General features: G+C 48.8%; 1 protein-coding gene across 1 annotated transcript in view; it reads right to left on the bottom strand.

Moving 5' to 3' along the window:
* Nucleotides 1–1036: 1036 nt before the first annotated feature.
* Nucleotides 1037–24342, bottom strand: part of TCEA3 (transcription elongation factor A3) — a 36580-nt gene continuing 13274 nt past the window's right edge. The window contains exons 5-11 of the mRNA XM_079946538.1: nucleotides 23885–23947; nucleotides 15451–15614; nucleotides 15212–15279; nucleotides 11834–11977; nucleotides 6244–6390; nucleotides 4514–4585; nucleotides 1037–2284 (exon numbers count right to left, since the gene is read on the bottom strand). Coding sequence (XP_079802664.1) covers nucleotides 2276–2284; nucleotides 4514–4585; nucleotides 6244–6390; nucleotides 11834–11977; nucleotides 15212–15279; nucleotides 15451–15614; nucleotides 23885–23947 — 667 coding nt within the window. The 3' untranslated portion in view covers nucleotides 1037–2275. The remainder of the gene's footprint in view (nucleotides 2285–4513; nucleotides 4586–6243; nucleotides 6391–11833; nucleotides 11978–15211; nucleotides 15280–15450; nucleotides 15615–23884; nucleotides 23948–24342) is intronic.

The following is a 24342-nucleotide window of genomic DNA, read 5'->3' on the forward strand; positions in this document are numbered from 1 at the left end:
GAGGCCAGCCCTGCAGGGCCTTATAGGCCCTGCCAAGAGTAGCGGGAAAAAATGGAAGGTTGCAAATGGGGGTGGTGGAGTGGTGGGGCAGGGGCTGTAACATGATCAGACTTGCAATTTTGAAAAGCCTATTCTGGTCAGCGCAGTGGAGAGCATGAACTGGAGGGGGTCCTGGGTGGACACAGGAAGACCAGTGGGGAGGGTATTGACGCCTGCTGATGAACACAGTCTGAGGCCTATTCATGCTTTTCTGTGTCCTTTTGCGAATGTAGATGTGTACTGTATAGATGTGCGAACTGGAGCCGACTTGTTCTTCTTCTGTTTAATCTGACTCATCTCCTTTGTAAACAGTAAGGTTATTGAGTTTTGTATTTTTTCCTATGCTGTAAATCCTTGTGACACCGGGAGCACAATGGACATTTAGACTGTGACTGCTGAAGATCGCCCCAGGGTGGCATATTTAAAAAGCCCAAAAGTAACATTTATTGATATTATTACATTAATAGTGGTTGCTATTTTGTTCTGCTTTTGATTTCTAGACGTTTGGATGGAGGATTAGATAATGCAGAGAAAAATCTGGATGTCTCAGCCAGTACTCCTCAAGTGTGGTCTGTGGACCAGCTGCATTGGCATCACCTGGGCGCTCGTTAGAAAAGAAGAAAATCTCAGGCCCCACCCCAGACCCACTGAATCAGAATCTGCGTTTTAACATGATCCCCAGGGGATTCCCACCTATATTACAGTTTAAAAAGCACCTGGGTATGTAAGCAACACCCTTCTACACTTCTGTGGGTAATATTCATACCTCAGGCTTTATCACAGCCCATCTGGTGTGGAAGTCTCTACCTGTGGCTTCTTCCCCTGCCAGGCTGGGAGCTCCTGGAAGGTAGAGGCCGAGCACTGTGTATGGCCCTGGATTTCTCAGAGCATAAAGCACAATGACAGGAAGCAGGAGACCTGGGTTTCCGTCCTGGATCTGCCATTTATGAGCTGTGTGTATTGTATCTTCTGTGAGAGGATTTTCAGTCCTTCCAAAGGACCCACCCCAAATCTGACCGCTGAAAACCTGGAGATGGTGGCAGGTTTCTGTACACAGTTTATTTACAGGCTTCATCTACAGGAGGAGGCACTTGGGTAGAAGGAGGAAGGTGATAACCAATTCCGCCAGGGCACGTGAGAAACTTGGGCTGAAGTTACCCCAACAGCTACCCTAAGTGTGAACCAAGGCACGTGGAAACTCTATGAAGCAGGCACTAGTACCACTCCCATTTTTGATGGGTAAGGAAATGGCTCAGAGAGGTTAAGTGACTTGCCCAAGCTCCCAGGAGTTCACAAGCTCTTATGCGTTAGTTATTTTAGAAAACACGGTCCAGGAGCCTCAGCCTGGGGCTGCTGGAAGGCCACGGACAGTCAGTGACTGAGACCCAGGACAGATCCACCAGACCTGCCCCCAAGTCTTTTCCAGAAGGTTCCAGATTTGCCTAAAATTCCTATCAGCTTAAAAAGCAAGCCAATTTCATCACGGGAGAAACACAACAAGGGCCCTTGTGCACTGCAGACTTCCTCTGTAGCTCGGGCCACAATAGAGCTGTGAGGAACGCATTGCCTGGGCCTGGATGGGTTCCAAGGCTCAGGACCTCCCAGGGGCCACCAAACTTGGGCACCACTGTACACTTCACTCAGAAACCCTCAGCTCAAGATGATGTGTCCCCTGCCTAGAGGGACCAGGTCTGGAGTCCTCAAAGGCCCCCAAACAAGCTAGGAACAGGGAATAGCAGAGAGTCTGGCAAGAGATGAGGAGTGGGGAAGAAATCTTTCTACACGATGTGGAAGTCATATCTGCCTAAGCCAAACCATGTGCCAACTGTTCTGCACGTGTGATTCATGGTGGGGTGGGTAAGATTTGAGTCGGTCTGGTAGTTTTCAACTCAGAAAAGGCCAAGAGGTTCAGATGTGAAGGAAGGGACTCAAAGCAAAGGTCTACCAGTCACTGTCAAAGATATGGCACCTCAGCTCTGAGGCTCTTGAGTTTCTACAAGAGGTCTGTCAACACAGACTAAGCATTGTACCCCAATTAGCCTCCCCCTATTAGTCAATCACTATTAATAACTGATTATTAATTTGTAAAAGAATTCTCCCTCTGATCCCTAATGCCCCATTCAGAGTTAAGTACTTTTCTTCGTTTTAATTTTTATTTTTCTCCAGTTACGATGGCTTAGTGCTTTCTCTTTGTTCTTCCTCACCTTGTTCACTGAAATCCTGGCTGGTGGTTCTGTCAGCAGAACTACAAAACCAAAAAGGCAACAGTGTTTTAGAACTTTCTTTGCCGTGACTCAGGGAGGCTAGAGGCAGGTGGAGGGACATGAAAAGGAAGGTGGGGTCTGGAGCCACACAGACCAGAGTCCAGATCCCAGCCCTGCCATTATTAGCGGTGTGACCCCGAGCAAATCACTCATCTGCATAGTGGGATCATAACGCCGACCAATGCAGAAAAGCATATCAAGTAATGAATGGAAATTCGATGGCGGACATGCAGTAGGCTCTCAGGTTATGGTCGGAAATAACACCGTGATTATTACTAATAGCTTGGTTAGACTTTAGGTCTCCCACATGGCAATGGACACTACCTGAAAATTTTGTCAGAAGCCATGTAGCTGCCACCTCTAGTGGGACCTGCCTCTCCAACTTCCAAATTCCAGTTTCTCTCCAGGAATCAGGAAGGAGGAGCTGGGTTTGGAGCTTTGCCCAATAGTAACACAATAGCTACAATTGATTGAGCACTTACTCTGGGCTAGGCGGCATTAACGTATATTAACTCATTTCACCCTCACAGCCACCCTGTGAGATAGGCACTGTCATAACTCTTCCATTTTCCCAGGTAAAGAAGCAATTCAGACAGGTTAAATGACTTGCTGAAGCTCCCATAATACTAATAGGTAAGAAACTCACAATAATAAGAATGGTGGTTTCTATGTACCAGGCACGTATGTGCTCAGGGCTTTTTTGTATGGCTGTACTGCTTGTTCACTGCACAAGAGAGCTTGGCCAAAGGGGCAGGTTGGGGCTGAAACTCAGCGCCTGCTCATTGCCAAGCTCTGTACCCTGGTGCAAGGCTGTGTCTACATGGAGGCAAGGACACTTCTTTCTAATTTGACAAAGATACCACATGAGCTATCAGAGGCCCTGTTAATTCTTTATGTGTATTACCTTCTCAATCCTCAAAACAGCTCTGTGGGCTAAGTATTCCTACCCTTATTTTATAGATGAGGAAATCCAGACCTAGAGAGTTCAGGTCACTTAGCAAAGTCACCTTGTAAGTCATAAAGCTAGGATTTGAGCATGATACCAAAGCCCATGCTCTAAACCAGCAGGCCATTATACTGGCCCCATCCCTAAGTGCGCAATAAGTGAATAAAAGAAAAATACATAATTGTCTGACTTTTACCCTAAAATACGTGGCAGTTCTTATGAGGCCCCATGGCTGTTGAGGCCCTACATAAAGTTGTAGAAAACTCAATCGATCAGGAATGTGGAGTACTGTCTTTCAGTGCTCAAAACTCTGTGACTTTATGCTTGTTAACCATGTCAGTAGCTCAATTGCCTCATCTGAAAATGAGAATAATACTATAAAGGAACATTTAGTTGTTGCAAAGTATGTGTGCATATGTAATAATCGTCACATCAACCATGGGAGGAGAGTGACACGCTCAGGGTCACCCAGCAAGTAGGGCAGAGCAGAGACCTGAAACTAGGGCTCCTGACTCCCAGTCTCGTGCTCAGTCCTTGCTAAGTACCTTAGAATTTTAGGAGCACCTGCAGCCTGCCCAGTGGCCCAGACATTACACAGCACACATGCAAGTCAGATGGTACTGTAACCGTACATTAACCATGTGACCACACTCAGTTGTTTCAGAAGACGAGGCAGGAAGGAGCACTGTGAAGGGAGTCTTTGCTTGGCTCCCATGCCTGAAAACAAAACCGCTGCCTTTGCAGGGGCTGGGGCCCACCTGGGTTACAGCCTTGGGTAATGTAAGGCTTTTCCAGAGCTGCTTTAGGAGGGGAGGATGACCTGGGAGCATCTGGGGGCAACGCTGTCTCCTCATCCCTGGCTGTGACCAGGTTCAAAGGAAAGACCATCTGTGGAACCACTTTGCAGAGAGGCGTGGTCCAAACGCAGAGTGCTATTGTTTTTCCTCCCCTCTGTGGATCCCAGGAGGCTGATTCCATCTGTGTTCGAATGACAGACTTGCCCTTCCTGTGATAAAATGCGGGCTGCTGTCCCCACCCCAACTGGGTGCTTTCCAAAAAAAAACATGCACATACACATGTACAGTGTCCCCACCTCCCTAAAACAACCCACCACTATCTCCAGCTCTGCAGGCCTGCTCTGTGGAGGCTGGCAAGTCCCCCATGTATAAGGCCCCTTTTGGGCTGTGGGCATCCTACTCCTTATGTGGGCAGCATCTGTGGATGACAGGGAAGGAAGAAAGATACAGATACAGATAATACAGACCTTCCAGCGATTGCCACATTCATTGCATAAGACAAAGGTAGTCATGGGCTCATCAGCACTGCGTGTCTGCACCTGAGAGAAAAAGAGAACAGGGACCACTCATGAAGTCACTTTCCTGCTCTAGGACCTGCTATGGCTCCCACTGTCTGTAGAAGTAGGTCCAAATCCCAGAGGCTGGCACCATTACTCCCACTCCACTTTGGCAATTCCCTTATCACTAAGAATTCCATTGTGTATTCATATGTTTTCCATCAGCTCACTTCCAGTATCTCCCTGGCTCAACCTGACGTTTGCACTCTCACTCTTTGTTGTTGATTCTTCCGAACTGATGTGTCTTCTCTTGCTTCAAGACTCATCTCCTACTGGAAAAATGAACACATCCTGTTGGATGTACCTCTCTGATCAGAACTGAGTGAGCTGGAAGCAACCTTAGGGATCATCCAGTTTGTTGTTTATTTTACAGGTGGAAGAACTGAGACCCAGAGAGGAAAAGGGATTTGAAGATCATTGGGGATATTTAATATTGTTTTCTAGTTTCTCATCCCCTTAACCAGACCATTCAGGTGCAGAAACCAGGTTTCCCACAGCAAATCCCTGGTATTTCCAGATTTAACAATTGCTATTCTGATTTTCTGCAGCCAACCCTAGATGGCCATGACATGTAGCAAGTTGTTGCTTTGTGGACACTCAGCTATGAACATGTCAGCTGGAGTCTATGGAGTTGGGGGAAGTCCCCCTGCTAATGGGTGAGTCCAGCAGTGGGCCAGGAGGACACAGCCTAACACAGCCTTGTCACTGCAGAGCAATGACACCTGAGGAAGGATACCACTGGGGTCTCTCTGTGGAGAGAGAACTTTGCGAATGGGCATTTGACTTCTGGTGGGAGGCGATGCACAGGAGGCATGTCACTCCACAGGGAAACGTGCTCGGAAGGGAGCAGGAACTTGCACACACATCTCCAGATTCCTGAACTAGAATTCTCCAAGAGACTCCTGAAGGGCAAAGCTCACTATTTCTGCTGTAGCCACAGATCCCCAAGGGCAAGGTGCTCTGATAAATCTTGCTTGAGAGCAGATGGGGGAATGAACAGAGTTCTAGAGTGACAAAGCACCCGTTAGAATCCAGGAATATTGGTGCCCCAAGGGCATAACACACACAACCCGGAAACAGCTTTTAAGTCTCGGAGAAGAGGCCTCCACAGCCTCCCACGGCTCCCCAGGCCAGGGCAGTGGTCTTCACCCTTACCTTACGACTCGGGGCTAGATCCCTTAGGCTTTACTACCAAGTTGGCTGTATTGCAGGCAGAAGGGTCTGGATCTGGGTTTATTAACATCTCTGCCACTGTCTTTGCCACTTTAGACAAAGCCGCAAAACTTGGCCCCGTCTGGACCTCGGCTTCCTTGTGTGTAAAGTGAGCGAGCAGAGTTTTATTGCTAAGTTCCCTTCCAACCAGTTGTGACTGTACAGTTGTTCTGTGCCCTGTGAGTCTGGTCCCTCTTATTCTTGCTTCAGGGCAGGCCAGAACACGCCGGCCAAGCCTCACAGACTCAGATCTGGGTGCTTCCGCATGCGTCTTTTCTAGAAGCCACAGATGTATCATGTTGGTGTACCAAGACTTGCCCTTCTCTCTGCAGCCCAGGGTTTTAGCCCTTTCTCCCCGCTGGCTTGTCCCTAAGCTCCTCCTGGCCCCTGTCGCGTCCTCCCCCACTGGCCCCTCCCCCACCCCATACCTGGTTATAGGTGCAGTTTTTCTTCTTGCATTTGCTGCACTGGAAGAGGTCAGTGGTGGTGCCGCCTGTCTTGGCCATCTGGTGCTCACGGATGGCCTCTTGGGTCATGGCGTTCCTCAACTCCCTCAGCTCATCACTGGCCATTTCCTGGAGAGAAATGAGTCTGCCCTTCAGGGCCAGGGAGCCCCAGGAGCCCTGGCCCTGTCCCAGCTGGGAAAAGCCTTTATCAGAAGAGTCCCCATTCTGCCTTTGGGTGGAAGGTCAAACTCGGGTGCTCCAACTGGGCCAAGTACAGTAGGGCACATATAGGAGGGTACAAGGCAAACAGCTTCCCCCAGGATCAACACTCTTGTGTACATCTCCTCAGGTACTCTTGTGTACCTTCCTGCTTAATCTGACTTGATTACTGGCCACCTGATCTATGATGTTCCCCTTGTCCTTCCAGTCTGGACTTGACCCACTGCCTGTCTGAGCTGGGATCCCTGCCCGGCCAGGCCATTCTGCCTGGTGGGAACCTTGGTCTCGACTATTCCATGACTTACTGCTGTTAACCCCACCCAAGCAGGACCTGAAGCTCCTGGGTTCACACAACTAACTGCTCACCTGTGATTGCATCATGGAATATCTTTTTCTATAAGTTCCTACAGAACAGAGCCTCCTGTCTCTCATCAGCTCACTGTAGGCACTTAGTGTCTGCATTATCCAGGTCCTCCCCTTTTCTGTCCCTCCCCTGGCCATTTGACTTGCCTCGAACGTCTTCCAGAAGTAGAGCAGAGAGGGAGACACTCAAACTGGAGAGAGCTCTAGTTAGTGTTGGTTTGGGGGGAGGAAGATGGCTGAAGCTAATTTTTTTCCTTTTTAAGACTTTTTTGATGTGGACCATTTCTAAAGTCTTTAATGAATCTGTCACAACACTGCCTCCGCTTCTATGCTTTGGTCTTTCGGCCGAGAGGCATGGGGGATCCCAGCTCCCCAGCCAGGGATGGAACACACACCCCTTGCACTGGAAGGCAAAGTCCCAGCCACTGGACCGCTGGGGAAGTCCCGAAGCTAATGTTAAAAGAAGATTTGGGGAGTTCCCTGGTGGGCTACTGGTTAGGATTCAGTGCTTTCACTGCTGTGGCCTGGGTTCAATCCCCAGTCAGGGAACTAAGATCCCGCAAGCCATGAGGCACGGCCAAAAAAAAAAGAAACAACGAAACTTTTTTTTTTTTTTAAAGAGGATTTGGCACTGGCTAAACATTTTAATTATTGCCATCTAGCATGACCCCTTAAACTGTGGAGAACAGAGTTGGAACAAAGGTCAAACGAATTTAGTATGCTGACTGCTACATTATAACCACTTGGGTTTCTTGACAAAATGCAGATTCCTATGAATCCAAAACTCTAAGGGCAGGTCCAGGAATATGCATTTTCATTAGTGCCCCCAAGTTATCCTAGTACACACACGAATGTCCTACTGTGTCAAATTCAAGGACTAGGTCCTAACCAATGGCAGAGGTATATACAAAAACAAGTCAACCCCAGGCCATATAAGCAAAAAGCAGCTGACTTTAATGTTGGGGGACTTTCCAGAGCATAATACATTTATTCATTCAAAATGTATTGGATGTCAATTTCTTGAATGCCTTTCACTGCACTGGTGTGCTGGTAAACTGGCTTTGGCTGCAGTGGTGGCTAATTTGTAGCATTTACCGATTTCCATGGTGTAAACACTCCCACCGTGGCCATTTTCAAGCTACTAATGTGATATAACTGAATGCAGAGTTGGGAAGAGCTACACATAATCATCTCTCTTGAGCTGGTAGGAGCTGGCTCCAGCCTACCACTGCCTCTAAGCCCTAAGGATTCAGACCTGATTTGGTTCCTGTCCCCAGGTAATGCTAATCTAGTAGAACAGCCAAACATTTAAGCAAGATTGCAAGATAGTGTTGGAGGTACTAAAGCAAAGGTATACAAAGTGTAGGGAAAGCCCATATGGGGGCAGGTAGGCTCATTAAAGAAGCTGACACCTTCACCAGTCTTGAAAGATAAGCAGGACTTCCTGAGGGGGATGGCACAAGAGAATAATAGATGCCAGAGATCAGAGGACAAGAATAACATGTTTTGGGGAAGGGTACTCAGTGTGGGTCAAGGTGAGGAGTGTGGGAGACGTGGCTGTGGGTCAGACTGTGCCAGCTAAGAAATAAACAGGAAATCAACTATGCTTCAATTAAAAAAAAAGAAAAGAAAAGAAATAGAGATCAGGAGAACTCTATCCACTTACCAATCCATTTACCTATCTCTTCCTGCCTCATTTAGGAGGCAGCATCAAAGACACATGCGGTCAGTACAGTAATATAGAAAATAAGATCGAAAATGAGGAAAATAAGTGTAGAGATGACACTGGATCTTCACGTCATGTACAATGTGAATTTGCTAAATATTTGTTGAGTACTTATGACACACCAGGCACTGGCTTTGACTCTGGGAACAAAACCCCTCTCCTTGTGGGCTGCCAGTATGTCCACTCAACAGCTCTAACGTGTATCTCAGAATCTGCCCCATTCTTTGAATCATCTGGGTTTGAGAGAAAAAGAGAGGAGGAAGAATGAGGGAATCAGGTGGACCAGGAAAGAGACATAAAAAGGGAGTTAGGGAGACACAGGAGGCAGAGAGGGATGTCCACTCACTCACACAGGCATCAGCTGCCCCAGGCTTTGCCTGACGGGAGCCTCTGGCCTCTGAGCCACAGCATAGCAGGCAGCCCAACCCCAAGCTATTATTTTTCTTTTTTCTTTTTTTTTTTTTTTTTTGCGGTACGCGGGCCTCTCACTGTTGTGGCCTCTCCCGTTGCGGAGCACAGGCTCCGGACGCGCAGGCTCAGCGGCCATGGCCCATGGCTCACGGGCCCAGCCACTCCGCGGCACGTGGGATCCCCCCCAGACCGGGGCACGAACCCGTGCCCCCCGCATCGGCAGGCGGACTCCCAACCACTGTGCCAGCAGGGAAAGCCCCATCTTTTTAAAAATATTTATTTATTTGGCTGTGTCGGGTCTTCGTTGTGGTACACGGGATCTTCATTGCGGCACGTGGGATCATGCACTCGTTGTGGTGCACGGGCTTCTCTCTAGTTGTGGCGCATGGGCTTAGCTGCTCTGCAGCATGTGGAATCTTAGTTCCCTGACCAGGGATCGCACCTGCACCCCCTGCATTGGAAGGCGGATTCTTTACCACTGGACCACCAGGGAAGTCCCTGTTATTTTTCTTCCTGGAGCAAAAATGGTCCTATATTTCTTTCTTTTTTTTTTTTTTTAAGAAATTTATTTATTTGGCTGCACCAAGTCTTAGCTGCGGCATGTGGGATCTTTTAGTTGCAGCACGCGGGATCTAGTTCCCTGACCAGGGATCGAACCTGGGCCCCCTGCATTGGGAGCACAGAGTCTTAACCACTGAACCACCAGGGAAGTCCGATCCTCTATTTCTTATAAAAGCTTCCTGCCTAGAGCAAAAGTTGACCCCAGGAAGGAGGGCTCCTGGGCCTCCGTTGCCTGGGTTGCGGGCAGGGGGCTCCTCAGCGGCTGGCATTGGCAGTCCCTGTGGAGGGCGTGATGCAGTCCTGGCTTGCTGCCTTTGGCCTGGTCAGCCTCTTCTTGGGCCTGTGTTGATCACCCGATTCTCTTGCCCTGTTCTAGTGAATAGTCCTTGGATGGGGCCAGACTTGGCCGGTTCCTTTGCTGAGACTTCTGGGGCCTGTCTTTGTCCTAATTCAGTCACCCAGCTCTGTTCTGGCCTCCAGCTTCTGGGAACTTGCTGGGTTTGGCTCACACCTGTGCCTACACCTTGCTCTTGGCTCTCCGGGGCCTGGTTTCCCAATGTTTCTCGAACTGCCTGTAAGACAGTCTCTTGATAGCATTCCCACGACACACACACAAAGAGGAGCAGAGGGACCCCAGAGCCACAGGGTGAGGGCCAGAGAGAAGGAAATGCAGGCTGGATTCCCATCAAAGTCACAGCTTCACCTCACAGGGAAGGATAATACTCTGTAAGCCAAGTTGCAATGTGTAACTCTGGGTATATGTTGTTATTTGCCTAAAAAGAGCATATATTTTAGATTAAGCCAAAAGATATCCCTGTCCACCTGTGCCAAGTTCCCCATTTTATCCTAAAGCCAGGGCTCTTTGTAAAATTTTGGGTATTTGAGGAAAGCAGCAAACCCTCTTCTCAGAAAAATGTACACGTACATATTACATAACACACACACCACACACCTGCATACACCACACACTAACCACAGACACCACACACACATACGCTACATCACACAAACCACACATACACACACATCACGCACACCATAAACACACAGAGGCACACTCTTGACAATAGTTTCAGAGGGTTCCCAGACACCCCAGGCACACCCGGACTCCAGGACGTCGGTGCGCTTCCCCTCCCCTTCTCTGGGCCGCTTGGATTTAGTAGCGCTTCAGCAGTGCCATTGCCGCGTGCTTGCGGGGAAGCCCCTGAGTTAGCTCTGGCAGCAAAGAGCCACTCATACCTGAGGGTGTACAAAGGTCTTTCCAAGACAGAGACTCTGAAATAAACAGATCTGGGATCAAATCCTCATCATCACTTATGAGCTGAGGGTGGCCTCAGTTTTCTCATCCACAAAATGGGGATAATATTTCCTCTTTGATAGCACTGTGATGAAATGGCTAGTGAATGGGCCTAACATATACTAATTCCTGGGAGGGCTTTACTTGCCTTAACCTTCTAAACACTTCACATGTGTTAACTCATTCAATCCTTCTTGGGATAGCTGTTATTACTTCCACTTTACAGGTGAGAAAACTGAGACACAAAGGGGTTAAGTGGCTGGTCTAAGATCACACAGCTAAGTGGCACAGGCAGAAGTCAAACCCGGGCAGTTTGGCCCAGGCCCCGAGCTTCTAACCACTGCACATACTTCCTCAAACAGGCTTGTTCCCTTTACCTTCCCTTACTGACCCCTTCAAACTGGGTCAATCCTTCCCTCCTGTAAGTTCCCGTGGTGGCTCTGTCATGGCAGCCACCACCTCTGTATCATATGTATTTGTATACATGTCTGTCCCCGCACCTTGGGCTGTGCTCCATGGAGTCAGGGACTCCGATTCTGGCTTTGGCCCAGAGCTGAGTAATGGGATATAGGACTGAACGAGGCAGAAGAGGGAGGCAGATCCCAAGGCAGGGAGGAGAGGGTGCTCCGGGGCCAGACAGCTTGGCTCCTGGCATCGACCTTTTCTAGCTGTGTGCACGGGCAGGTCACTTAAGTCCTCTGAGCCTCAGTATCCTCACCTATAAGATGGAGATGATAAACATTTCTGTCTCGGTTGGTGTGAAGCTAGAACTGGCCAACACACCGAAGCGATTAGCACAGTGCTGAAGACATGGTAGCTGTGTTCACTGTCCTGATGGTCCAGGGGCCCTGAGGGATGGGGAGTCTTAGATGGTCCGGCTAGGGAAGCCCCTGGTTCATCACTGAGTTACAAGCCACTGCCTCTCAGACTTGGGCAAGGCTGGAGGGGCCCGGCCCCTTGTCCCACCACACAGAGGTCCCGGCCCCGACTCTCACCTCTGCCGTCATCTTGGCAATGAGCCCAGAGGAGATGGCCCCGCTGAGCACGTTCCGCCTCAGGCCGGGGTTCCTGGGGTCCTTGAGGTTGCTGATGCGGCTGCGCACGCGGTTCCGGTACTTCATATCTGTGCTCTTGAGCTCCTGGTAGATATGTGACACAGTCAAGGGCCGGCCAGCCACTTGCAGAGGAGCACAGAAGGACGGGGAGCCTGTCCCTGAAGGCCGAGGAGCTGCAAGGCCACCTCTTCCTTTCCTTGGACTTTTACAAGTGGTCAGGCACCTTTGTGGCCTCTGACTCCCCAAGTAGGGGGTCTCACTTGGGCATTTGGGGTCAGCTGCAGATCAAGGAAAGGAAATAGCCTCCAAGGTGACAGCAGGTCATCTCAAGCGCTGTGGTGTCAGGGACCCCAGGAATGGGCAGCCTGGGTTTGTCTAAGCCTCTTGTGTGACCTCAGGTGAGTCCCATGACCTCTTTTGGGCCTCGGCTTCCTTATTTATAAATAAAAGGCCGTTATGAGGATTCCGTGAGCTAAGCTGCATGAGGTACTAGCGTGATGTCTGGGGCATGTCAAGTGCTCAACATTTAGGGGCTAAGATGATAGTGATGACGATAGCCTCTAGTTTGAAAGGGCCTCTGGAAGTTGTAAGTCCAGCCATCAGAGGAAAACATAAGATAAGATTAGGGGCCACGTGTCTAAGGCTCCAGGCAGTATTGCAATAAAGAAATCGTTGAGTTTTGTTTACTCTGGTGTTGCCAACATATTAGAGCATAGAACCACCTGCCTGCCCCTCCTCCCTTTTCTCTGGGAATACCTATCGTGGAACCCACTTTGGGAATTGCTGGTCAGAGTTACTTTGCTCATTAATAGATGAAGAAGATGAGGCTTAGAAAGGGTGCAGGCCCTTGCTCAAGGTCACAGGGCACATTCCCAGCAGAGCCAAAGCTGGAAGCCAGACCCCCTCCTAACTGTAATGCTCTCTCCACTCACCCCGCAGGAAGTTGCCCCTGGCCACCGACCACAGTGAGTTATCTGTCCAGACACTGCATCCCAGACAGGCCTCCCCCCCCTCCCTTCTCCATCCTCTGGAGGACCTCAGGGAACAAAGCCACATTTTCTTGGTCTCCTAAGCTAAGAAGAATCAGGAAGATGAAGCCTTTGCTGGGAAAAACCATATACAAGAAAGAGAACGTGGGGAATGTGGGAAAATGGACACAGCTGGCTTTTTCGAAGTGGCGGGAGGGAAGGTGGTATTATTTATGTTTTCCTTGATTGTTGTTTGCACAATACAACTATGAAAAGAAAGAATATGCCCTAATGCATTTGAAAGCCAAAATATTTGTTTAAAAATCTGTGTTTGAGATTCTTGGAGGTGGGGATTTGCTTGATATGTGGGGACAGCAGGGCTGGCAATCCTTTCATCAGCCTCTTCCTGAGTCTGCCTCCATTTCCTGAGGTCACAGAGGGGGATGAGGTGGAGTGCAGACCTAGGGATCATAGGCCCCTACCCCCAAGACGAGCATATGTGAGCCCCACGGCTGCCATGTTAGTCCTGGGTCGCTCCAAAGAGGTCAGATCTTTTTTAGGACATAGAGCTTTCAAGCCCCCAAATTTATCCTTCCCCTGACTTCCCACCACCTAAGAACAAAGAGCTAAAGCGTTGGTGCAGCTTTGATTTCCTGTCCTTCAGAAGAGGGTCGTTCAGAGGAGGGAAGGCCAGCAGTGGAACTATGGACTGGATCATCCACCTTTGTCTCAACTGGGCTTGAAGGTGGAGGGACCTGCTTGGAGGGACAACTGTTTGGGAGAAAACAAAGATGAAGCTCCTGAGAGTTCTGACACCTCATGTTCTGTGTTACTGAATTAATTGGAAATTATGAAAATGTACTTGGAGAGGTGTTAGATTAGCTCAAGAAGTGCTGGTTAATAACTAAATGATGGTGGAGGGAAACTCCCAGATATGTTGAAAGATAATAGGGTGGTTCTCAGGCAGGAGATGGAAGCAGGAAGTTTGTTTTCTGAGATGGCCCCTGTACCTTCCCAACCCCAGCTGAGCCCCTAGGTAGAGCCCAGAAGGCCAGAAAAGGGCCTTAATGGGACACTCAGACCCCTGTTCCCTGGGGATTCTGTTCCCACCCTCCATACCTTTTTGATATGCAAAGCTTTGTCTCCAGTAAAAGGAATTCCATGCATTCATTCAGTGGGGCACAGTGTGGAGGGATTCCCCCTCCAAGACAGAAATCTTGGGAATTCCCCAGTGGTCCAGTGGTTAGGACTCCACGCTACCACTGCAGGGGGCCCGGGTTTGATACCTGGTCAGGGGACTAAGATCCCTGAATGCTGTGTGGTGTGACCAAAAAAAAAAAATCTTTCGGTGCAATCGGCCATATCACATGGTAGTCACCTCCTCTGTCTAGACAAGGCTGCTTTCAGATAGTGGAAGCATGGCGCATAAGGGAAGAACTCAGGACATGGAATCCAAAGACCAAGGTTTTCAGTTCAGCTTTGATACTCAGTAGTTCCCGAGCCTCAGTTTCCTCATCTGTAAAATGGGAACAACAACCCCTGCCTCACAGAGATTATTGCAAGTACTAACAGAGGTAGGAAGTGTCAATTGCCCAGGACACAGTGCCTGGTACATATTAGGGGGTCAAACATGGGAGCTGTTATCTTCAGAGGAGGAAGAGAGGGAAGGGCTGAGCACAAGGAATGCTGTCCTCTCTCTCTGTCTCGACTCATTGACAATGTCACAACCCAGGCACGTCAAGACACAGCCTGAGGACTTCCCTGGAGGTCCAGTGGTTAAGACTTCGCCTTCCAATGTAGGGGATGCAGGTTTGATCCCTGGTTGGGGAGTTAAGATCCCACATGTCTCGTGGCCAAAAACCAAAACATAAAACAGAAGTAATATTGTAACAAATTCAACAAAGACTTCAAAAAATGGTCCACATCAAAAAAAAAAAAAAAAAGTCTTAAAAAAAAAGACACAGCCTGTCTGAGCCCTCAGGTTCTACAGTCACATTTTCTGGGTTCAAATCATCCCAACTCTGCCACTACTATTAACTGTATGAGCTTGGGCATGTAACTTAGCTGCTCTTAGCCTCAGTTACCTCATCTGTAAAATGGGATTAATCCCACAGGGAACCTACCTTGTGGGATTGTTCTCAACGTGAAATGATGTACTGCTCGTAAACAGCTTATCAAAAGGCCAGCAGGTGCCAAACTTAATAGATGTTAGCTAGAATTAAGAACTCAGGTTCAGGGGCAGAGCAGGAGCCTATGCCTGAGTCCTTCCATTGCCCACTCACTGTCCTGGATCCCTTGTACTTGGGAGACCTGCCGCTGGACAGTTCAGGCACCCACAGCCCTGGCACAGCTCAAGGATATGGTCTTCGATTTCTGATGCCATCTTGTCACAGTTGACCCCATAGTCCTTGTAATCGTCTAAAAGAGATTCGGGAAACACAGACATCAGCTGGAGATGACCTTGGCAGTGAGGCCTGCTTGGACAGGGGACTCTAACATCCTGTACCACTTTCAGGGTGCTGAGAAAGACCACCTCTCCCTGACCTTGGGAAGCCCTCCCTCCCCCGTCCCTGGCCCAGGCCCTCTCACCGTCCGCCTTCAGGGCTGCAGAGAGCATCTCCACACACTTGTCCCGGACAGAGTCCCCCGTGAGATAGCAGGGCGCCAGGACGCAGACGGAGGGGGCAAAGGTGGGGCTCGAGGGGCTGCTGGGAGTTCTGGGAGTCTCTGCTTTCAATTTGCCACTGTTTGATCTGAGGATGAAAATCAGTAATAGACATTTTGACATTAAGTGAATAAAGCATTTACTGAGCACCATTCTAGATGTCTTTATGGACGATCTCCTTTAATCCTCATAAAAACCATATGAGGAAAGTACTATTTTTTTTGTTTTGTTTTTGGCTGCACAGCATGTGGGACCTTATTTCCCCGACCAGGGATCGAACCCGAGTCCCCTGAATTGGAAGCGTGCAGTCTTAACCACTGGATGGCCAGGGAAGTCCGGAAGGTACTGTTTTAGGCACGTGACAAGGATCATCTCATTTAATCCTCCTAACAACCCCATGAGGTCTGTACTATACGTAGCCCCATTTTAGAGTTATATTTTAAAGTGCATTTTAGAGAGGTGCATTTAAAGATGCATTTAAAATAATATGACAGGTCACATATCTGGAAACCAGTAGAACCAGAATTGAAACCCAAGAGGGTGAACTCTGGTACCCAGGCACTTAGCCAACCACTGTGCTCTACTGAGAGGTTACAGAAAGTGTAACGATGCCAATAACTCTAACATCCACCAGGCACCATGCTAGCTGCTCTCTCTATCTGCTCTCACAGAACCATCTATTCACTCATTCAATAAATATTAGGCACCTGTTTTCCAGGTACTGTGCTAAGAACAAAGGATAAAGCAGACAAACCAGAAAAGTTCCCTCACTACAGTCCAGTGAATAATGAATTTGCCACCACTTAAGAGAATTGTCTTTAACCACGTGCCAGGAACTGTGCCAGGCACTTTAGGAGCATTTTCTAATTTGATCCTCACAGCAGTCCTTGGAAGTAGATACTGTAAATCATCCCCATTTGCAGATGAGGAAACAGAGTTACACTACTGAGATCTGCCTAAAGTTACAACGCTAAGATTTGAACCTAGATCTACCTGATTCCAATGTCTATGCTCTTGACTCCTATGATACACTGCCTAAGAATGATCCCATTTTGGTTTTGGCTTAAAAGACCACAAATATATATGAACCGGAAGGAGAACCATGTGTCTTAGCTCGGGCTGCCATAACAAAATACTATAGACTGCATGACCTAACAGAAATTCATTTCTCACAATTCTGGAGACCAGGAAGTCCAAGATCAAGGTGTTGGTTTATTTGGTTTCTGGTGAGAGCTCTCCTCCTGGCTTGTAGACAGCCTCTTTCTTGCTAAGCCCTCACGTGGTGGAGAGAGAGCAAGTGAGCTCTCAAGGTGTCTCTTATAAAGATGCTAATCCTATTGGATCAGGGTTCCACCCTCATGACCTCATTTCACCTTAATTGCCTCCATAAAGGCCCTATCTCCAAATACAGTCAGATTGGGGGTTGGGGCTTTAACATATGAATTTTGAGGGATCACACATATTCAGACCATAACACCATGTTAATAGCAATTATCTCTCTGAGATGGGATTATAGGAGATTTTCATTTTCTTCTTTCACTTATACATATTTTCTAAGTCTTCTATAAAGAATATATCTATTGATACTTTTGTCATGAGAAACACTTTTTTTGTTTGTTAACATTTGACAATCGTGAATGGTCCCTCTGTGCTGATGGCTCAGACCAGAAGCTTCCTGTCTTCCTGTTCTCAAGAAGCCGCCAGCAAAAGGTGGAAGCAACCCAAGTGTCCATCAGTAGATGAATGTACGAATAAAATGTGGTATATAACACAATGGAATGTTATTCAGCTATAAAAGGAATGGATTTCTGAAACATGCTACAACTTTGAAGACATTATGATAAGTGAAGTAAGCCAGATACAAAAGGACAAATATTGTAAGCGGCCACTAATATGAAGTACCTAGAGTAGTCAGATTCATAGAGTAGAATGGGGCTGGGGGAGGGGAGAATGGGGAGTTATTATTTAAAGAGTATAGAGTTTCAGTTTCAGATGATGAAAAAGTTCTGGAGATGGATGGTGGTGACGGTTGTACAGCAATATGAGCGTACTTAATACTAGTGAAGATGATGCTGGGCTTCTGAAAAGTCAAGCCCAAGAAATTGTGTCTGGGAGTGAGGCTGGCTGAGTAGTTCAAGCTTCCCAGTGTTAAAAACCTGGGGTTACAAGAGAATCCCATCTGACAACTTGCTGAACACTGATCAGTGTGAATTCTGCCGTCTGCCTCCTCGTCCCCCAACTTGTGCTGTTTGTCCTAACCTTGGATCCCGTCTGTCACCATAGATACACTTGGACCACTGAGAGTTTTGTGTTCTCTGGAGCCTTGAGGCTCCTCAAAGGTGTCTCAGTGCTGCCACAGAAGTGGGGTGGTCTGAGGAGGGAAGGCTCTCCCCTTTTAAGGTTTATGGGTTTTTTTTCATAGTTCCCCAACCTGAGATTGAACCCAGACCCAGGGCAGTGAAAGCACCAAGTCCTAACCACTGGACCACCAGGAAACTCCCAAGGTTTACATTTTGAATTCCCAAAAATTTTGTCCAAAGGGATTCCCTAGCTTTTATTTTTTTTTAAATGCAGTTTGAACTTTACTCTTCTAGATTAATTTACCCTGGATTTTACCCAGCTCTGTCTGACAAGTGGGTTGCCTGGCAGCAGAGCACAGGGAAGGACAGGGAAGCTGAGATCCAACCAGCTCTCTCCTGTAGTCAGATTTCAGCGGGAGTAAAGATGTGGGTGCGGGAAGGCTGGGAAGGGTATAAACTCTAAAGTCTAAGGGCTGCCTGCGACCAAAATGAATCCCCCTGCACCCAACCCTGGTCTCAGCCCCTGGGCTCTCACCTGCACAGCCACAATAGCCCCAAAGCTGGTCTCCTCTTGCCCTCCTTACAATCTATTTGCCACACAGCAGCCTGGAGGGTTGCTGATCCCATTGCTCCCCTGCTTCTGACCCTCTAACAGCTTCCAATCATTTTCAGCATAAAGTCAAACTCCTCACCATGGCCTCCTACCCTCCCCTCTACATCTGGCCCCTGTCTTCCCTTCTGACCTAATCTCATGCCCCACTCCCCTCACAGTTCACTGAAGTCCCCCACTGCACTGCTGCTTTCTGTTTCTTAAATACACCTATCACTCCCACCACAGTGCCTTTGCACTGGCTGGTCCCTCCTCCTGGAAGTCTCTTCCTCCTCCAGCTTTTCCTACAACTGATGACTGGTGCTTTCCCACCAGGCAGGTCTCAGCTCAAATGTCACATCCTCAGGGAGGCCTTCCCTGACCACCTCAGCCAAACCGACTGTCCTGCCCTGTAACTCTCTAGCACATGACCTGATTTCTTTCATTCACAGCACTTATCCAAGTCTAAAATTAACTTGTTTATGTGTTTATAAACACTGTCTGCCTGCATCTCCAGATTACAGGTCCCAGAGTATGAGGACCCCATCAGCTGGCTCACCACTGTCTTCCAGCACCTGTGACAAGGCTCTAGGTAGACACATGATAAATCTCTGTCAAATGAATGAATAGATGAGGAATTGAGGGAGTTGGCCACAAAGAGATGAAAGGCACATCCAGGGCTCTAGACAGAGCTGAAATGGGCAGGGGCAGGTCCTGTTTGGAAAACCAGCTGCCCCACTTCTCTAGGCTTAAGAGACGGATCTCCCTCTGAGCCAGCATCTGTCAACTCCCACAACCTGGGCCAACCCATCTCCTACAGCTGGGATGGAGCCCCAGATTCTTCCTTGTGCTGCCCTTCACTGACCTGTGTGCCCATCACCACATCCTCAATGTCTAGCACTCACCAACCGGGAGCCACCAAGAGTCAGTAGCACACTGTTTGGAAGGAGGCATAATAGTAAGAAACATTAACAGCAGTTGTCATTTTGGAGACAGCCACACTGGGGTGGTATATTTATTAAGAACCCAGGCCCCAGAGTCAAACTCCCAGGTTCAGTGTCCGACAGCACCACCTAGTAGCTATTTGACCTTGGGTCAGTTCCTTAACCTCTAGGTGCCTCAGTCTTCTCACATGTAAATGGAGAAAACAATAGTACCCACATTCCAGAGTTGCTTAGAAGAATAAAGCACCTAAGGGAGTTCCAGACACAGACTGCTTACAGAGATTGCCACATTAAGTGTGAGTATTATTACTAAGCATTATGCATCTATTGAGTACTCATTTGGGTTAGGGATGGTGCTAAGCATTTCGTTATCTCATTTGATCCTCACAGTGACCTTGAGAGGTGGGGTCATAGTTATCCCCATCTTACAGTTCAATAGACTGAGGCTCAGAGAGTTGAACTGACTCTCTCAAGGTTACCCAACTTGCAAATGGCAGAGTCAGACCACACATCTAGCTCTGTCTGCCTTCCAAATTCTTTTCAACACATCTCACTGTGTCTCTAAAAAGCGCAGAGTTTTCCAGAGTCCCCTTACCTGGACTAGGCTGGGCTGCCTGCTGTATTTTCCCCCCCGCACCTTCCTGGCAAGGCACTCCCAGTCTTAGTCCCTCCTCTTGGCTAGGAGCTGGCTGGCTGGCTGGGATTCGTGTCTGGACGGCATATCAGGCAGGCACGCTCACTTTGCTTTCAATGCACATGATTGGGAACTGCGCCAAGTTGCAGAGAGGGCATCATCGGCGGGGGCGGGGGTGGGGGTGCTGGATTTGTCAGCAGCTTCCTTCTGCTCCCCGGATGTGGCAGTGCCAGCACCAGCCTGTGGTCTGACATCACCAATTCCTTAAAAAATCCTCCTGCCCCAGGACTGAGCAGAGGCCCCTGGAGGCCCGTCTTGCTGCTCCTATGCGCCACCTCGAGGGCATTTTGGTTACTGCACCACCACCTTGACGAAACTGCTCGGTGGGGGGAAAACAAAAGTCAACCGATTAAGACAAATGGTCCTAAGGGCAGCTGGCAAAGCGCAACCTTATTCTCTGTCACAGTGGTGGCCTTTGTGGTCTGTCCCCTGGTACTCCAGCTACAGTTCCCCGAGCACCATGCTCACTCATACCGCCACACCTCTGCGTGTGCCATTCCCTCTGCCTGGGATGCCCTCAGTTGGCTTGTCTACCAGGCAATTCGTCTTTCACTTCTCAGCACAAATACTCTCTCTTCCCCGAAGTCTCCTTTGACTTCTCCAGTCATGTTGAGATACTGTGTTCCCAGTATGCGTTATATCTTCGAAAAACAAGCATTTTGGTGTCTGCCTCCACACTAGTGGTTAGCTGTGTGAAGGCAGAGATCATGAGTTTATACCTTTGCCTGGCCTTAGAGGCCACAAACTGGTGGGCTACAGATGTGTTTTGTTTGCCCTACTGTGTCTTAGAAAAATCTGAATATGTTGCCAATATATAAAATTGGGCGTTTCTTATGAAAATCGAATTGGCCAACTTTCCTTCAAAAATTGGAAGGCATGGCACTCTGGGCCTGCATTTCCATAAAAGCATCAACCAGCTGGGGTTGGGTAGTGGGTATCCCCTTCAGACGGGCAGGTACTCTCCACTAGTCACCCAGTGTGTAAACATGCCCTTGACCCCTGCAGGATGTTGAGTTTGCAAGAAGGTGCTCAACAAATATGCTTGCTGAATGAATGAATGAATGAGAAAGATAAAATAGAGAGGTAGAGAGTGCAGGAAACAGTCTGGGGAGTGGATAAAGTGAATTCACAAGACTTGCTTCTCTTCCTTTGGGTTGCCCACCCCCAATACGGAACCAGCAAGAAATGGCACAACTACTGGAAGGCCAAACATACTCTGCTTGACTGACCTTCAGAGAAAGAATGCATTATGGGAAGGGTGCCAAGAGACTTCCAGGCCACAAGGCAAAGTAAGGAGAGGAGCCTGAAGGTATAAATCCTTACACAAATGCCAAATGCGTTTATTATAACATCGAACCTAGAAATGGGTTAGTGCTCAGTGCTTCATTTTCGGATAGGACAGTCCTTCTTTATGCAGGGCTGTCCTTCACATCCGGGACATTTAGCATCTCTGGCCCCTGCCTACTCAATTCCAGTAGTGCTCTCCTCCTCCCTCCCATTATTACATTATATTACAGACCAGATGTTTGTGTCTCCCTCAAATTCATATGTTGAAGCCCTAACTGCCAGAGTGATAGTATAAGGAGGTGGGGCCTCTGAGAGATAATTAGGTTTAGATGAGGTCACGAGGGTGGGGCCCCATGATGGGATTAATGCCCTTATAAGAAGAAGAGAGGGCTTCCCTGGTGGCGCAGTGGTTGAGAGTCCGCCTGCCGATGCAGGGGACACGGGTTCGTGCCCCGGTCTGGGAGGATCCCACATGCCGCAGAGCGGCTGGGCCCGTGAGCCATGGCCGCTAAGCCTGCGCGTCCGGAGCCTGTGCTCCACAACGGGAGAGGCCACAACAGTGAGAGGCCCGCGTACCGCAGAAAAAAAAAAAAAAAAGAAGAGAGAACACAGACTGAAAGCTCCCTCTCTCCGTCATGTGCAGTCACAGCGAGAAGGTGGCTGTCTGCAAGCCAGGAAGAGGCTGCTTTAGACCAGGATGATGCTGGAGCCTCAATTCCTAGGCCTCGCCCATGGCAGACGTTGCTAACTGACTACAAAACTTCTTTCTTCTGATGTAGGATGCAGCCTCAGATTCGCTCTCCAAGCACTCCAGAGAGCCTCCACACAATGGCTGGAGCTGGCACTCGGCTGCCAGGGTGGGGTGATGCAACACAGCAGCCCCATCAACATCCCGGGCCTGTTTTATCTTCATGAAACCTTAAACGACCTAATATTTGCGCCTCTTCTTTTCTTTCCAATGTCAGTCTTACTGGTGCATTAGGCCTGACATACCTGGGCAGCTCCCACACACGCTCCACTAGAAGCCAACACCCTTACCACTCCCTCTGGTCATCCCAGCATCCAGTACGGCCCCTGGACCTTAATCATTTGCCTTGATAGACCTCTAAGCCACTTCCTGGCCTGCCTTGCTCTCCCCTCGCCCTGCTTCTCCTGCTCTGACCTCTGACCTCCCTCCTGGATGACAGTTCATACTCCTCTCTCCATCCACAATCTCTCCTTGGTGATCTCATCCAGGTTTGTGGCTTCAAATGCTATCTACACATTAATGACTGAAATTTATATTTCCAGCCCAGGATTTCTTCCTGAATTCCAGCTTCGTTTAAGCTATTGCCTATTCAACTTCTTCACCTGAATGATTTATACACCCCTAAATCCAACATATCCAAACCTGAACCCTTGATCTCCCACCTCAAGCCTGATGTACACACAGTCCTCCCCATACCAATCCATGGCGATGCCATCCTTGCAGACGCTCAAGTGAAAAGTCCTGGAGTCATCCTGACACGTATTCTTCTCTCGTACCCCACATCCAGTCCCTCAGAAAATCCTGACCGCTCTCCCTTCAGAATATACCCGGGGTCCCCCACTTCTCGCCACTTCCACTGCTGCCACTCTGATCCAAGCCACCATCATATCTTGCCTGAATTATGGAAACAGTCTCCTGGCTGGTCTGTCTGCTTCTGCCCCTGGCCCTAACAATCTAGCACAGCAGCTAGAGGGATCCTGATAAATTCGGTCATAGAATTTCCACGCTCAGCAGCCTCCAGTGGCTCCTGTTTCACTCCATCTTCCAACTCCCCGCCTCGCTTATTCACTGCAGACCCACTGGCCACCTCACTGCTCCCTGACCCTGCCAGGCACACTCCCACTTCCGAGCACTTGGTTTGGAATGACCCCGATGTCTGCCAGGCTAATTCCTTTAATTTCTTTCACCTCCTCAACGAGGGCTCTCCTGACCACTGCAGTGACCATCCTTCCCCAATCCCCCTCACTCTGCCCTATTGTTTTCCATAGCATTTATCACCTTTTGAGCCATCGTGTGCTTTACTTATCATATGTATTACCTGTCTCCCCCATGAGAAAAATAGGCCTCATGCCTGTGGGGATTTTTGTTTCTTTTGTTCACTGCTATATCCTTGGCACCTAGAACAGTTCTTGGCACATAGTAGGCCCTCAATAAATATTTGATGAATGAGTGACTTGATGATTTAGGGTAGATACCCTAACCAGTTCTGCCCAAGCCCAGAGATCCCAGTCCAGGTACAGTCTCTCAAGACCCGTTCTCATTGGGTTCGACTTGACCTTGAGAATGTTCCCCAAACAGTGATGGGGCAATAGTGATTGGTCAGCCACCCCAGTGAAGGAGCCACACCTCTGATTCAGAGGCCCACCGAGTCTTACTGTGTGGTCTTAGAAATCAGAGGCAACATAAGATATGACGTTTCCTCCTCTCCCCTGCCTCGGGCTTCCTTCAGTAAAACAGAGAGAGACAAACATGCTGAACAGGACTGCTGGGGTGGAGAAGTCCATGGTTTCCTTTACCTTTCCATCGATGGTCTTTTTGGAGAGGAGGTGGCCGAAGACTTGGAGTCCACAGAGTCTCTCCTGAAAGAAAAGAAACTGGAGATGAGATACTCTCGTAGGCTAGCATGAGTACTGGGCTAGAGAGCTCAGAGGCCGGAGAGAAGGCATCCTGGAGCCAGGCCTGCTGCACTAAGGATGACGAAGCCCACCTGGGCCACAGCTGCCTGGGAGTGAGAGCTCCAGGAGGTGCTGGCTGGTCACCCTCCCCTACCCTCCATCAAACGAAGTAATACGAGGGAAGGAAACCAAGATCTGCCAAGCACCTAATACGTGTCAGATATGTTACATGTGTTATGTCATGTGTTACTAATTATTAATAACTAATTCTCAGCAGGCCCTTCCTCCTTGCTGACAGGCAGGCCTTGGCTAGCTGGAATCGATGGATTGGAATTCCTGGGATTGTCAATTCTCATGAG

This window comes from Stenella coeruleoalba, assembly GCF_951394435.1.
Source record: "Stenella coeruleoalba genome assembly, chromosome: 1".
Lineage (NCBI taxonomy): Eukaryota > Metazoa > Chordata > Mammalia > Artiodactyla > Delphinidae > Stenella > Stenella coeruleoalba.